At 42.7% G+C, this 16,976-nt stretch overlaps 1 protein-coding gene across 2 annotated transcripts in view; it reads left to right on the plus strand.

Annotated features, from left to right (window-relative positions):
- LOC141140482 (proton-coupled folate transporter-like) overlaps positions 1-12,554 on the plus strand; it is a 755,302-nt gene extending 742,748 nt beyond the window's left edge. For both annotated transcript variants that reach the window (XM_073627715.1, XM_073627719.1), the window contains one exon: positions 11,309-12,554. In XM_073627715.1, coding sequence (XP_073483816.1) covers positions 11,309-11,363 — 55 coding nt within the window. In that variant the 3' untranslated portion in view covers positions 11,364-12,554. The remainder of the gene's footprint in view (positions 1-11,308) is intronic.
- The last annotated feature ends 4,422 nt before the right edge of the window (positions 12,555-16,976 follow it).

Genomic DNA, 16,976 nt, shown 5'->3' on the forward strand with positions numbered 1-16,976 from the left:
TGGTAATTAGGGAATGATAAAATAAATACAATACATTAGCAAACATTAAATACATAGAATGTGATGTTAAAGGAGAAAACTTACCTTAATATAGTCCTTCTGCAGGACCTGTATGATGGCAGAACAGGTCTCTGGAATAATGGTTCCCAAAGCCTCGGGGAGATCTCAGTCAAGTACTTGATGTCCTGCAGACTTCTCCCCGTTGCCAAGTACCGCAAGGTGGCTACGAGCCTTTGTTTGGGAGTGATGGCTTGCAGGATATGCAGGTGTCCTGCTTCATAATATAAGGGGACAGTAAAGCCAACAGATGGTGAAAAACGGGGTCCGTCATCCTGAGATAATTCCTGAAATTATCAGGATGGATCTCCCGGATCTCCCACAACAAAGGCATATGAGAGAATTGGTCATGCTGGAGCAGCCAATTCTTCATCCATGAACTCCTCCTCGCCCTGTTCATGGACTGGACTTGGGTCAAAGCAAGAACTCCAACACACCAAGTCCTTGCACAGCACAAACTCTACGACGAGTATGTACCGACAACATGGCTAGAAAATGTTTGGCTAGTCAGAACTAACTAACAGAACGCATTGAAAATCAGAAAGGACCTGAGAAGAATGATCTGAAAATCAGAAACGAGCGGACAAGAATGCACTGAAAAACAGATACGAATTATTAAATAGAACGCACTGAAAGACAGTAATGAACTGACAACACGCACTGAAGAACAGATACAAGGCTGAAAAGCGTGAATCGTCTCTCACCAAACTTCTACTAACACGAGATAAACACGAGATTAGCAGAAGGAGCCCAAAGGATGGCGCACTGGCTATTGAACTTCCTTTTTATAGTCCCGTTGTACATGTTGTACGTCCTGGACGCGTTCTGGACATTCGGAATTTCCAACAACATTTGTGTGACCGTGTGTATGCAAGACAAGTTTGAGCCAACATCCTTTGTAAAAAAATCCACAGTTTTGTTGTCGGAATGTCCGATCATGTGTACAGGGCATAAGACATTACCAGTCAGGGCTTCTCCTATGGGATATTTGCAGAGCCCAGAGCCTTTAGAGTTGGTTTGCATTGATTTCCTGTGCCTGGAACCTGATACAAGTGGAAGAAACATCATCCTGATGGTGACTGATCACTTCACCCATTATGAACAGGCCTATCCTACCAAAGACCAGAAGGTGAGCACTGTGGCTAAAGTCCTTGTTGAAAAGTTTTTTGTGCACCATGGATTGCCTGTTCAAATTAACTCTGATCAAGGAAGAGACTTTGAGAGTCGACTAGTTCATCAGTTGTGCACCCTGCTGGGCATAAAGAAATCTCGAATAGGGATTTCATCCTCCTGTTCGGTTCGCAGCAGAACATGCAAACAGGCAAAAAATTTGGAAGAACACACGAACACCATTTAAGTCTATGGGACACGAACATGAATAATCAAAAGTGCTAATTTTAAAGGTTTATATGCAAGTTATTGTCATAAAAAGTGTTTAAAGTGTTTGGGGGCCTGGGTCTTGCCCCAGGGGACTTGTATCAATGCAAATTTTTTTTTAAATGGATGTTTTTTTGGGAGCAGTGATTTTTTTAATGCTTAAAGTGGAACGATAAAAATGAGGTAGCCCCCCAATGCACCTTGTCCCCATGTTGATGGGGACAAGGGCCCCATCCCCACAATCCTTGCCCGGTGGTTGTGGGGGTCTTTAGGCGACCTCTGGGTTTCAGCAAAATCCAGAGGTGTGTCAGGTTAGACTGTGGTTGATGTTATTATAAATTTGTTAGCAACCTTTTCTTCTCACTAAGTTTTTAGGGTGGATATCTCCATGTCTTTGGGGACCAAAGAGTTCAAGTAGCCAAGGTCAGCTATTATGCTTATAAGTTAGAGACATTTTCTGTGTTGTTAATGTGGGGTTTGCTCCCTCTAGTGTATGCTGGACTCTATGTGTGAATTTCTTCTCTTCCTTTGTGAGGACTCAGAGCAAAGCATCATGGCATGTGTAGTTCACAATACTAAAGTGACACTGCCAGCAGGACTAATCTGAATTAAAAGGAATGCTGAGTGCACAGAACAGACTGCTGGGAAAGGATATAAAAAGGGCTGGCACAGCCTAGATCATCCTCTCTGGACACCATTTTGGCTCTGCCAGCAGGAGGTCTGTGTGACAGGGAGTGTGCTGATGATTTGCGGCCTACACAGCGGGGAGCCGGACAGCTATACCCAGAGGGATCTCTGCGGATAGCATTGCTTCTTTAGTGTAGTGTTCCAGGTCATCCTGAGGCACCTGCAATTCAGATTCTAGGGAGCTGCAGCATGGCGGGGGGCCGCAATTTTACAGAGCTTTGCTAACTTTGCTACACCTTGCCCTTTTGGATTACATTATTTATAACTTAACTACTTGCTTACTGGGCACTTAAACCCCCCTCCTGCCCAGACCAATTTTCAGCTTTCAGTGCTCTCACACTTTGAATGACAATTACTCAGTCATGCAACACTGTACCCAAACAATTTTTTTGTCCTTTTTTTCATACAAATAGAGCTTTCATTTGGTGGTATTTGATCACCTCTGGGTTTTTTAATTTTTGCGCTATAAATGAAAAAAGACCGAAAATTTTGAAAAAAAATGCTTTTTTCTTCGTTTCTGTGATAAAATTTTGCAAATTAGCAATTTTTATTCATAAATGTTGGCCACAATTTATACTGCTACATATCTTTGGTAAAAATAACCCAAATTAGTGGATATTATGTGGTCTGTGTGAAATTTATAGAGTCTACAAGCTATGGTACAAATCATAAAAAAATGATCACATCTGATCACACCTGACGTACTGAGGCCCATCTCCTTTCTTGAGACCATAACAAGCCAGGAAAGTACAAATGCCCCCCAAATGACCCCTTTTTGGAAAGTAGACATTCCAGGGTATTTAGTAAGAGGCATGGTGAGTTATTTGAAGTTGTCATTTTTTCCCACAATTCTTTGCAAATTAAGGTTTTTTTTTATTTTTTATATTTTTTTCAGAAAATTGTCATTGTAATAGCTTATTTCTCTCACATGGAATGTGCATACCACAAATGACACCACAAAATACATTCGGCTACTCCTCCTGAGTATTACAATACCACATGTGTGGGACTTTTTCACTAACTGGCCACATACAGAGGCCCAACATGCAGGGAGCATCATCAGGTGTTCAAGGAGCATAAATTACCCATCTAACTTGTTGACTACCTATTACATTTTGAAGGCCCTAGAGCACCAGGACAATGGAAACGCCCACAAAATGACCCCATTTTGGAAAGCTAACACCCCAACGTATAATCTATGAGGCATAATGAGTCTTTTGAATGGTTCATTTTTTTCCAGAAGTTTTTGGAAAATGTGGAAAAATATGAAAACGCATTTTTTTTTACACAAAGTTGTCCGTTTATAAGATATTTCCAACACATAGCATTTACATAGCAAAAATAACACCCCGAAATACATTCTGCTACTCCTCCTGAGTAAAACGATACCACATGTGTGAGACTTTTACACAGCCTGACCACATACAGAGGCCTAACATTGAAGTAGCACCTTCAGGTGTTCTAGGAGCATAAATTACACATCTCGATTCTCACCCACCTATTACACTTTTGAAGGTCCTGGAGCACCAGGACAATGTAAACGCCCACAAAATGACACCATTTTGGAAAGCTAACACCCCAACGTATAATCTATGAGGCATAATGAGTCTTTTGAACGGTTCATTTTTTTCCAGAAGTTTTTGGAAAATGTGGAAAAAAATGAAAACGCATTTTTTTTTTACACAAAGTTGTCCGTTTATAAGATATTTCCAACACATAGCATTTACATAGCAAAAATAACACCCCGAAAAAAATTCTGCTACTCCTCCTGAGTAAAACGATACCACATGTGTGAGACTTTTACACAGCCTGACCACATACAGAGGCCTAACATTGAAGTAGCACCTTCAGGTGTTCTAGGAGCATAAATTACACATCTCATTTCTCACCCACCTATTACACTTTTGAAGGCCCTGGAGCACCAGGACAAAGGAAACGCCCACAAAATGACCCCATTTTGGAAAGCTAACACCCCAACGTATAATCTATGAGGCATAATGAGTCTTTTGAACGGTTCATTTTTTTCCAGAAGTTTTTGGAAAATGTGGAAAAAAATGAAAACGCATTTTTTTTTTACACAAAGTTGTCCGTTTATAAGATATTTCCAACACATAGCATTTACATAGCAAAAATAACACCCCGAAATACATTCTGCTACTCCTCCTGAGTAAAACGATACCACATGTGTGAGACTTTTACACAGCCTGACCACATACAGAGGCCTAACATTGAAGTAGCACCTTCAGGTGTTCTAGGAGCATAAATTACACATCTCGATTCTCACCCACCTATTACACTTTTGAAGGTCCTGGAGCACCAGGACAATGTAAACGCCCACAAAATGACCCCATTTTGGAAAGCTAACACCCCAACGTATAATCTATGAGGCATAATGAGTCTTTTGAACGGTTCATTTTTTTCCAGAAGTTTTTGGAAAATGTGGAAAAAAATGAAAACGCATTTTTTTTTTACACAAAGTTGTCCGTTTATAAGATATTTCCAACACATAGCATTTACATAGCAAAAATAACACCCCGAAATACATTCTGCTACTCCTCCTGAGTAAAACGATACCACATGTGTGAGACTTTTACACAGCCTGACCACATACAGAGGCCTAACATTGAAGTAGCACCTTCAGGTGTTCTAGGAGCATAAATTACACATCTCATTTCTCACCCACCTATTACACTTTTGAAGGCCCTGGAGCACCAGGACAATGGAAACGCCCACAAAATGACCCCATTTTGGAAAGCTAACACCCCAACATATAATCTATGAGGCATAATGAGTCTTTTGAATGGTTCATTTTTTTCCAGAAGTTTTTGGAATATGTGGAAAAAAAATGAAAACCCATTTTTTTTTTACACAAAGTTGTCCGTTTATAGGATATTTCCAACACATAGCATTTACATAGCAAAAATGACACCCCAAAATACACTGTGGCACTCCTGAGTATGGCAATACCACATGTGTGAGACCTTTACACAGCCTGGCCACATACAGAGATCCAACATGCAAGGAACACCATCAGGTGTTCCAGGGACACATAGCATGCATATACATACATTATGCTGAGCAAAGAGAAACAAAAGATTACCTGTGGTTTTAGTAGTATAGTTGTCCCCAGGAGGATAGCACTGGTCCAGGCAGCAGGCAGGGACTTGGTCAGCAACAGCGAACACAATTTTTCAGGCAGCAGGCAGAAATACTGTCCATAGTCAGTACAGGCAGCAGGCAGGGATACTGTCCATAGGTCAGTGCAGTGCAGGGTCAGTGCAGGCAGAGATTGTCAGCAGTGCCAAAATATTGGTCTTGGTAGTAGGCAGAAACAAGGTCCATGTGCTGTGGTCAGTGCGACAAACAGAGGCATGACAGCAGTAACTCCTACAGGCAGCAGGCAGAAGTAGGGCCTCGTTCAGGACAGAATGGGGACAGGGGTAGAGGCTTCTCCCACCCAAATCTCTTTGAAGCCTCCGAGTCTCCAGACCCTAATCTAGGAATGAGAAAACAAAAAAAATTGTTTTCTTCATCCAGAAAAACTATTCTGGAGCCCCTCACATATGTGAGACCCCTGTGTTGAATCCCACTAGTCCAGTTGCAGGGTACAAGATCAGTCCAAGAGGCAGGCAAGAGGCATGGTCAAACAGTCCAAGGTCAGTTCCAGATCAGGCAAAGGTATGTACAGAATCGTTAGGCAGAAGCATGGTCGAATAACAGTCCAGGGTCAGTTCCATATCAGGCAGAGGTATGTACAGAATCGTTAGGCAGAAGCATGGTCGAAAAAACAGTCCAGGGTCAGTTCCAGATGAGGCAGCGGTATGTACAAAATCGGCAGGCAGAAGCGTGGTCAAATAACAAGCCAGGGTCAGTTACAGAGCAGGCAGTGGCATAAGGGGTGTGAAGGCAGGAACTGAGGATTACGGTTACCATACTTCACTAATAATTTAGTGAAGTATGGTAACGGCGGAAGCATTCACCTATACAGAGGCCTGGTTCGGAAGGACATTCTGCACAATAATAAGATGTGTCTCTTCTGACTCCTGCTCTGGTACACACCTTACATCTTTTTTGGCGTCTTTGGCCTGTTGGTCTGGGAGGGAGTTTATCTGGAAAGTGGCGCTCGGAGAGTCGACTAACAACATCTGATCGGATGTTTACTGGTGGGCCGTTCGGGAATATAAGGGCAGTGTAAATTTCCTCCAGGTAGCCAAGGAAGCGTTGGGGGTTTTGGGTGGATTTGCAGTAAATGATATAGGAGTTGTATATGGCCAATTGAAAAAAATAAATCGCTACTTTTTTGTACCAGTGGTATGTCCTTCTTGAGGCAAGATATGGTTCCAACATTTGATCGTTAAAGTCGACTCCCCCCATAAACAAATTGTATTGATGGATGCATGTGGGTTTCTGGATGGGGCCATTCCTTCTGGGGATTTCCACATAGGTGTTGTTGTGGATGGAAGACAACATATACACATCCCTTCTGTCCCTCCACTTCACTGCCAGAATCTCTTTGTTACGCAGACATGCCGTTTCTCCTTTTCTCAACTTCTTATTAACAAGACTTTGAGGAAAGCCCTTCCGATTTTTTTTCACGGTGCCACATGCTGGCGTCTTCTTCCGATGAAGGTTGTGGAACAGGGGCAGAGAAGTGTAGAAGTTATCTACATACAGGTGGTATCCTTTGTCGAGTAAGGGGTATATGAGGTCCCAAACAACTTTCCCGCTGGTTCCCAAGTAGTCCGGGCAATTAGGAGGCTGCAGCTGGGTGTCCTTCCCTTCGTACACCCTGAAGGAATATGTGTACCCTGTGGCTCGGTCACATAGTTTGTACACCTTCACCCCATAGCGGGCCCTTTTGCTGGGGATATATTGCTTAATTTTAAGCCTGCCGCTAAATTTCACAAGGGACTCATCTACACATATTTGTTGGTCCGGGGTGAACAGCTGGGGGAATACTTCGGAAAAATAATTTAATATTGGGCGAATTTTGTAAAGCCTGTCAAAATTTGGATCAGTTCGGGGAGGGCACTGGGTATTGTCGCTGAAATGTAGGAACCTCATTATCATCAGATACCTGGTTCTGGGCATTACCGCGGAGAAGAGCGGCATGTGGTGGAGGGGGTGGGTTGACCAATAGGAACGGAATTCGTTTTTTTGAGTGAGCCCCATATTCAATGTGAGGCCCAAAAAAACCTTGAACTCCTCCACTGTCAGGTCTCTCCACTCAAAGGGACGGGCATAATATGATGTGGGATTTTGCAAAATAAATTGCTGTGCATACAGGTTGGACTGGGCCACAATTGACGCCAACATGTCCTCCGTAAAAATTAAATTAAAAAAATTAATTGGGGTGAAATTCCCTGTATCCACCTGGACTCCTGGCTGGGCCGTGAAAGGGGGAACGCTAGCTTCTCCTGAATTGGGAGGAAGCCACAAGGGGTTCTGAAGTGCAAAGGGAAGGCTGGCATGGGACCTAACCCTTTGGGGCTGGGGTGACACCCCACTGGTACTTGGCCTTTCTTGCCGAGGCACTGCGGTGCTAGTGGATGGCACTGCAGTGCTAGTGGATGCCACTGCGATGCTGGCGGATGCCACTGCGGTGCTGGCGGATGCCACTGCGGTGCTGGCGGATGCCACTGCGGTGCTGGTGGATGCCACTGCCTCCTCACTAGAACGCCTTCGTTTGGTGGGCCGAGTTTCTTCCTCCGAGTCTGTAAGTGTTTCACTACTGAGGACTGGCTCGTAATTTACGTCAGAATCCGAATTGGAGAGGGAATCTGAAAAAGAGAGCTCCGCGTTGCTCTCGTCGGCCGTAGAAAGAATTTGGTATGCCTCCTCGGCGGAAAAGCTTTTTTTGGACATGGCTGCTGGTGGTTTATGAGATTGCACAGCTGTGTGCTAAGCCTGCACTGATGAGGTGGCACTAATTGATGGCACAGATGTGCACTGATGAGGCGGCACAGGTGGGTACTGATCGCACAGATAGGCACTGATGAGGCGGCACAGATGGGCACTGATGGGCACTGATGAGGCGGCACAAATGGGCACTGAGGCAGCAGATGAGCACTGAGGAAGCAGCACAGATGTGCACAGATTTACACTAATGAGGCGGCACAGGTGGGCACAGATATGCACTGATGTGGCACAGGTGAGGTGGCACAGATGGGCACTGATGAAGCGGCACAGATGGGCACTGATGAAGCGGCACAGATGGGCACTGATAAGGCAGCACAGATGGGCACTGATAAGGCAGCACAGATGTGCACTGAAGCGACAGATGGGCACTGATTGGTACAGATGGGCACTGATGAGGTGGCACAGATGGGCACTGAGGAGATGGCACAGATGGGCACTGAGGAGATGGCACAGATGGGCACTGATGAGTTGGCACAAATGGGCACTGATGAGTTGGCACAGATGCGCACTGATTGCACAGATGCGCACTGATTGTACAGATGCGCACTGCACAGACGGGCACTGATGGGCACAGACGGGCACTGATGGACACAGACGGGCACTGATGGGCACAGACGGGCACTGATGGGCACTGATGGGCACAGACGGGCACAGATGGGCACAGATGGGCACTGATGATGCACTGATGGCACAAGTGGGCACTGATGTGCACAGGTGGGCACAGATGACACTATATTGGTGTCACTGTGGGCACTGTTGGGCACTTTTTGGGCACACTTTGCTGTTTTACTACTCACAGAATCTCTCTCTCCTCACACGCTGTCTCTGTGTGAGGAGAGAGAGAGCCGGCAATGAGAGATGATCTCAATTGTTTACCTTTTAGATCATCTCTCATTGGAGGCGGCGATCGCGCTGTAAATGGCCGCTGTGATTGGCCGTTTACAGCGATCTGTGATTGGCTGTGTCCAAGGGACACGGCCAACACAGATTTTCCCCGAGGCGCGCTCACGAGAGCGCGCTGGGAATGAGGAAAGGGGAGGACGTCAATGGACGTCGTCCCGGTTTTTCAGATCCGCGCTGTTGCCGTCATTTGGCAATGGCCCGGATCTGAGCAGGTTAAAAGAGGTTAGCTGAGGACATCTGGATTTCAAGGAACATCCTTTCTCACTTTTTTATAAAATTCTCTCCTCATCTGCTCAAATTGCATTGAACTGCTAAAGGAAGCCATCCTTATGAATATAATACTGTTTCAATACTGTGCAGGGTTGCTGGCCTGTGAGTTGAGGAGGCAGAAGGGTGATACCTGACACATAAGATATTGTGCTAGATGTTTACTCTTCTGTTAACCTGTTCACATAGGTCCCTGTATTGAGTTAAAATTTGTGTTCTCTCACAATTCAGGGAACTTTACACCAATATATTGTGTGTACTAGATAAGTTTGAGATAAAGTGTGGTGTACCTAGGAGTGTTTCCATTATTGACCAAAGTTGATGTACATATGTATCTTGTGTTTTGATACTACAGTAAACATATTTGAACTGTTTCTTTAATATTGTGTGAGACTCTATTTACTACCACAGCTGGTGACATGATGGAACCCAGGGTGTCAGAGGTAAGGGAGGATTTGCAGCCCTTACGAGGGTAACGCTACAGTTTTAAAACCGAGTAAAATTTCAAAACAAAATGGGTTTGTGGATATTCAACTCATGCTGTGATATTATGTGAGGTGAAACTAATATGAATCTCAATCTGTGACATTTTTGGTAATAAAAACTCTTTGTATGAACGATTTTAGCTGATATGGTGGTTAACTTTTATGTATGGTACTTTAAAAACACTAATTATTTTTCTAATAATCTGTGATCTGTTTCTGCAAACTGAGTGGCTCACGGGGAACTGTGTGGCTGCCAGGCAACCCCCCCTGACCGATTCCAAAGTCTTCTGTGCATGTGTATTATGTGACTCAGCAACAGGTAGCCTTTCCATAGGAATCAAATGGATTTGTCCTTGCATGCGCAGAAGACTTTGGGACTGGTAAGTAGGGTATCCAGCAGAGTAGACAGGTGAGAAAAAGATCTGGGGCGGAAGGTTCAAAGGATAACTTGGCAAAAGTAAGGTTGTTCTTTAACCACTTCAGCCCCGGAAGATTTGGCTGCTCAATGACAGGTCATTTTTTGCGATACACATTGCGTCATTTTAACTGACAATTGCGCGGTCGTGCGATCCTGTACCCAAACAAAATTGATGTCCTTCTTTACCCATAAATAGAGCTTTCTTTTGGTGGTATTTGATTGCCTCTGTGGTTTTTATTTTTTGCGCTATAAACAAAAGAAGAGCGACAACTTCGAAAAAAACACAATATCTTTTACTTTTTGCTATAATAAATATCCCACATTTTTTATCAAAAAAACAAATTTTTTCCTCAGTTTAGGCCGATATGTATTCTTCTACATATTTTTGGTAAAAAAAAAATCACAATAAGCATATATTGATTGGTTTGCACAAAAGTTATAACGTCTACAAAATGGGGGATAGATTTATTGCATTTTTATTATTATTTTTTTTTTTTTTACTAGTAATGGTGGCGATCTGCGATTTTTATCAGGACTGCGATACTGCACATTGCAACTTGTACACTTTTGACACATTTTTCTTCACTGGTAGGGAAGGGGTTAACACTAACTGTAGGGGGGAGGTGGGACTTTCTAGGAGGAGAGAGAGAGATCAGTGTTCATACTTAGTATGAACACACGATCTGTCTCTACTCCCCTGAAAGAACCGGGATTTGTGTGTTTACACACACAGATCCCGGATCTTGCTCTATCATGAGCGATCGCGGGTGCCCAGCGGTCATCGCACCCACTGGGCACTCACATCGACACGCTGCGGGTGCGTACCCCTAGTGGCCAAAAGGTAAAGCGACGTAAGGTAACGTTGTTTCGCCCAGCCGCGCCATTCTGCCACAGTAAAACTGCGTGGCTGGTCGGCAAGCAGTTAAATAACATAAGAATGCTGTGGCTGATTCAACACATTAGTGTCCTACCCATAACTTAATTATTATTTTTATGGTGAGTTAGATTTTTTATATATTTTGGAAGAGTTTTTAGCTAACTGATTTGCAGCAATAAGAAAGCACTACATTTTCCTTAAACATTATTTGAAAATACTTATATACATAGAATTATTGACAAATTATTTAGATCATGAATTTATAAGATTGTTATTTTTGTAATTATATCACCTTTTCTATGCTTTTTTTTTATAAAGGTGGATTAGCGAAATTCCCACAGCACTCCCCAAGGTGATAATCAATGAAGACTAATTTACCTGCACCAGCTCAGCATATAAAGGATACAAAAGGAAAAAAAATGCCATTTTATATATAATCATTACTTGTTTCTTTACTTAGCACTTGAATAATGTGAGCATAATGTTTATGATCTGCTGGGCACAGCGGCATATGAAATGATTGCAATCAAGGAAAACCTAAAGACTTAAGAACATAAAATATAGTTTTATTTAAGAAAATCTGTTAACCTTGTAACTAATATAATAACTTTGTTCTATTTTTCTCTCTTTTAAAAATGAGGTCAGTTTCAGTTTGCAAAAATTTATAATTTTATTTGGAAGGTTTTCATACTGTGAAGCATTTATTACCCATACTGCTATCATACCATTTTACATGAAAATTACAGATTTGATGATGTTGTAAATAACTGAAAATGGATTTAAAGTTTACAAATCATTACAAATCATTATTCCCTGCTTCAAAATCTCAATGCCTATGTATCTGTTGGATAGCGACATGGTTTAATATCTTACTTCTGGTATTTCACTTCCTGGTTGACACAGCCATCGGTTACTTCAGTATCTTAATATGTTTTTATGTGGTGGTATATTAACAGCACAATAATATTTTCAGGTTAATAATGTTAAGGTGGCTCTAGCTAACACATCTGACACTGGTTGTGTCAGGTGTCTCATTGCCCTCTGAGTTCTGTGTCTTTGCTGATCCCTAGACTGCTACAGAACACAGTTGGGATGTAGGAACCTGCAGATGAAACCTCAGTGCACAGTGGGCATCCAACACATCCAGAAGAGTATCAGACACAGAACATTTTGCAGCCACTGTAGATATTTAAGAGTGTAAAGTAAGTACCAATCCATTTGTTTACATTTTAAAAAACTTTTAATTTAGTGATTCAATTTAATAACAGATATCTTGTGGTGTCTGCTCTTGTTCAGGGAGTTCACAGGTTCAAAAACAAAATAGCCATTTATTGCTCTAAGTGGGTTCACACTATCCCACCAGAAACAACCAGTTGCACATCCAGCTTGTGCAATACTTTGTATTACCGAGGATAGTTGATGGCTTCAGTCGACATTTATCGCATAAGTCTTCTATTGGATTTAAGCTGGGGGAACATACAGAAAGTTGTAAAACCTCTAACGTGATTTACTTACTCATAGGGTGAGTTCTAGCTACCTTCCTCCCAAAATTTTATGGTTCAAACAAAGGAGCACCACCTGTCACTGACATGGAGATAATTGCTGAGAAATTAAACATATAACATTCATTATAAACACAGAAAGTCACATATGATTCATTTTGGTTTATTTTCAAAGTATTCTGACTTATAAACTATTGTCTGGAAATATATATATATATATATATATATATATATATATATATATATATATATATATATATATATATATATATATATATATATGTAGCACTAACTCTTGGTGGAGCTGCTGGTTTAAAGTGGGCTGTTACCTTCACTCTCGACACCTCTGTTTCACCGGCACCGGGTGCAGGGTCCCGTTGAGTTTACCTCTGGACGGTATAAGCACCAAACACTTGAGTATATTTTCCAATGCTTTAATGAACAAGTAATAAAGGAAATAGCAGGAAAGAGGCAGAAGGAAAGTTGCAGGGAAACTCAAATACCTTTCCTTAGTATTCTTTAGAACATTCTTTGGAATTGAACACTTGTAGTTGAATGCACTCCCCTTTTAGGATTCAATCTTTGCCCGCCTGGATAGGCCTCTCTTACTTGCCTAGTAGCCAGTACGTAGCACGAACAAAAGTCTCTGCCACAGACTTGTTTGGAATAAAACCCGTACGATCCTCTGCCACAGGATGTATTGGTTTGTGATGAATGTCAGACACAGTACTTGAACCTTTAAGCCAACCCGGCAGTACTATGCAGTAAGATTACTTCGGGATACGTCCTCCAACCGAGTCACCAGGCCCCTCTCCAGATCAGCACTATGCGCGTGATCCTTCCATGACGGGTCCTTCCCTGGGATCTCCTTGGTTGTCCAGCTTCTTCACTCAGGATAGACAGCTCAGGACCATTCCTCTGCTGCTGTGGTAGGCCCCAGACAGGTTTCTGGGCCCACCCACACGCCGCAGCGACGTGGGCCTCCGGAACGGAGGACCATGAAGTGGTACTCTTAACGCATACCTGTCAGCCAGGAGGGCCAGCAGGTGGCTGAAAACTAACCCACTAACCCCTACAGAGGAGCACTCATACGCTTCAACACGTTGCCTTTCCAACACCAGCCCATGGTGACAACGACACCCACCGGCACAGTGTGGAACTACACGTAACTCAGCCAAGCAGGAACAGAGGCAAATCTAACTTCCTCTAACAAGTAACCCACAAGATTTACCTATCAGCGGTAGATTAAAAATCTACCAGCGCTACATATATATATATATATATATATATATATATATATATATATATACACACACATACATACATATACAATGAATTTACCCCTCCCATGCTGAATCATGAATGAACTATGATTAACCACAATTTTTTTGGAAAGCTGGGTTAAATTTCACTTGCCACACCCAGGCCTGATTACTGCCAGACCTGTTAAATCAAGAAATCGCATAAATAGAAGCTGTCTGGCAAAGTGAAGCATGCTAACAGATCACAAAAAGCCACACATCATGCCACAATCTAAAAAAAAAAAAAAAAAATACAAAAGAACCCAGAACAGCATCTAAAGAACTGCAGGCCTCACTTGCCTCAGGTAAGATCAGTGTTCATGGTTCAACAATAAGAAAGAGACTGGGCAAAAATGGCATCCATGGGAGAGTTCCAAGGCCAAAGCCATTGCTGACCAAAAAGAACGCAAGGACTCATCTCACATTTACCAAAAAACATCTTGATTGTTCCCAAGAATTTTAGGCAAATATTCTGTGGACTGATGAGACAAAAATTTTACTTTTTGGAAGGTGTCCGTACCGTTACATCTGGCATAAAACTAAAGCAGCATTTCATAACAAGAACATCATACAAACAGTCAGACATGGTGGTGGTAGCGTGATAGTCTGGGGCTGCTTTGCAGCTTCAGGACCTGGACGATTTACCATAATTGATGGAACATGAATTCTGAGCTCTACCAGAAAATCCTAAAGGAGAATGTCCAGCCATCAGTTTGTGACCTCAAGTTCAAGTGCACTTATGCAGCAGGACAATGATCCGAAACACAACAGCAAGTCCACCTCCAAAGCAAAATTTAGGTTTTGGAGTGGCCTAGTCAAAGCCTGGACTTAAATCCAATTGAGATGCTCTATCATGACCTTACACAGGCCGTTCATGCTGGAAAACCCTCCAATGTGGCTGAACTAAAACAATTCTGAAAAGAAGAGTGGGCCAAATTTGCTCCACAGCAGTGTGAAAGACTCATAGGCAGTTATTGCAAACATTTGATTGCAGTTGTTGCCGCACAGGGTGGCACAACCAGTTAGGTTTAGGGGGAAATTACTTTTTCTTTTCAAATATTTTATTGGTAGTTTACATGCAACCGTTACATAAAGCTCAATACATGGTACAGTATGGATAGTAGACAGTGCATATGAAAAAAGGGTAAAATAACATGAACATAAAGAAAACTGGATGTTATTATAGAGAACGTATACTCAGTCAAATAACATACTGGTTTAGTGTAACTAAAAATATGAATAGTGAAAGGGAACAGTGTCCCCAGTTTCAATATAATAAAATGCCGGTTGTTCCCCAAAAACACTGGCGGGGAAGCCACCGGAATCATCACATATGACAGAGTACATTACCAATACTTAATAGTGAAAGGTAGGATAGAGTAGAAGAAAGAAAGAAGAAAAGGTAGCAGCATAGAGGAGATCTAAGAAAAAGAGATGTGAGTTAGAGGAGTAAAGGGGGAGAGGGGACCGGCCGGTCCGCACGGGCACAAGAGCAAATTCAAAATCTTAAAATGATGCTAGGACAGACTCAAGGTAGCAAGAGGTTTTCGTCAATATCTGCGGGCAAAAAATGCTCAACCCAGGGTTGCCAAGTTCTGGAGTGTTGGGAGACTTTATCAAGGATTTTCGCTTCAATTTTGCTATGTATCATTGCTTGGGTAATCCTATTCTTCGTTTCAACTATGTTAAGAGTGGGTGTTTTCCAAGCCTTAGCAATCGTCTGCTTGGCTGCGGTGAATAGATGAAGGAGGAGACGGAGTTGTGCTCTAGTATAGTCTTGCGGGAAAAGGTTAAGAAGGGCTACGGTTGGGCTAGGGTCTAAGATGATTTGGTGGAGAGTAGATGCCATCCGGAATACTGTTGCCCAAAAGCACTGCACTAATGGGCATGTCCACCAAATATGTAAGTGTGTGCCCCTGTCTCCACACCCTCTGAAACAGCTTGGAGAAAATTCAGGTAGAAATTTAGCAATTCTAGCCAGGACTAGATACCAGCACACTTTGTAATTTGCTTCTGTAATTTGCTTCTGAAGCAACAACATTTTGGGATGAGTTTTTTGTATTTGACCATATGGTCGTCCAGTCATCCGCTTCAAGGTTGATGTCTAAGTACCTTAACCATCGCTGTGCATAGGTGGGGAGACTCAGGGGTGGCGATGTAAGGTGGGTGTATAGGCGAGAAATAGTACCTGGGATATGCGGGTCCGAGTCGCACATATGCTCAAATTCAGTTAGAGCGTCAAGCCCAGATTTAGATTTTATGATAGTTTGAGCAAAATGCCTAATTTGGAGGTAGCGGAAGCATTCTCTGCTGGGGAGCTGTGCTTGCATCTGGTGTTGTGGAAAATTTTATATTAATGTGTTGTCATAAGTCTCCCAGTGTCTGATCAACCACAGCCCGCTCTAAAGAGCTGACTGGGGCAGATCGACGCTGGCTGAGACCTGTTAGGTAGTGGAAAACTTCCTTGGGTTTGGAGAGAGGTGTTTGCGGAGAGAAGACATGTCCGCCAGCAAAGGGGCCCCTGTTCAATGCACAGAACGATCGTCTGGTGGGGATGCGTTCACTCTGCAAAGACATTATCGGTTTAGAGGTGTTTTGCTCTTTTCACCCCTGGTATGCCTGATAAACATGTTTGGGGTGCCATGACGTGCACCTGCAGATAATCTCCCATGCACAAGGAACTTTAGTCATCGTCATTTAGTATATTGTATCATGTCCTGTAGTCATTGTTCATTGGTTGTTTTGTGTTCTGTTGTTAAATCCTTATATGGTCACTTACATCCTGTGAGGTCATATCCTGTGAGGTCACAAGCTTTGTAAGAGGTGTGTTTGGCTGTTGGAGGCGGAACCCTCGAGCTTTTGAGACCTCCTATTGATATGCTAATAAAGTGGCTCACGCAGACAGCTGGGGCTGGCTGCAGTGTGTTTTTGGAACCTGAAGCAGGAGGATGTGATTCTATTTGTGAGCATGAGACACACACACACACCAGAGGATGAGCTACACCAGAGGAGAGACATATGATCAAAAGGTGAGATGGCATTATATCATTAGACGAAATTGTTATTATGATTAGAAACAGGAGATTTGGCTGTGTGCTTTGCGTACAACCAAATTTCGCAAACACTGGATACTTGGAAATGATTTTACAGAGTCTCCATTAGTTAGATCGCAAATGCGAGTCA

Source organism: Aquarana catesbeiana, linkage group LG04, assembly GCF_042186555.1.
Source record: "Aquarana catesbeiana isolate 2022-GZ linkage group LG04, ASM4218655v1, whole genome shotgun sequence".
NCBI classification, from domain to species: Eukaryota; Metazoa; Chordata; class Amphibia; order Anura; family Ranidae; genus Aquarana; species Aquarana catesbeiana.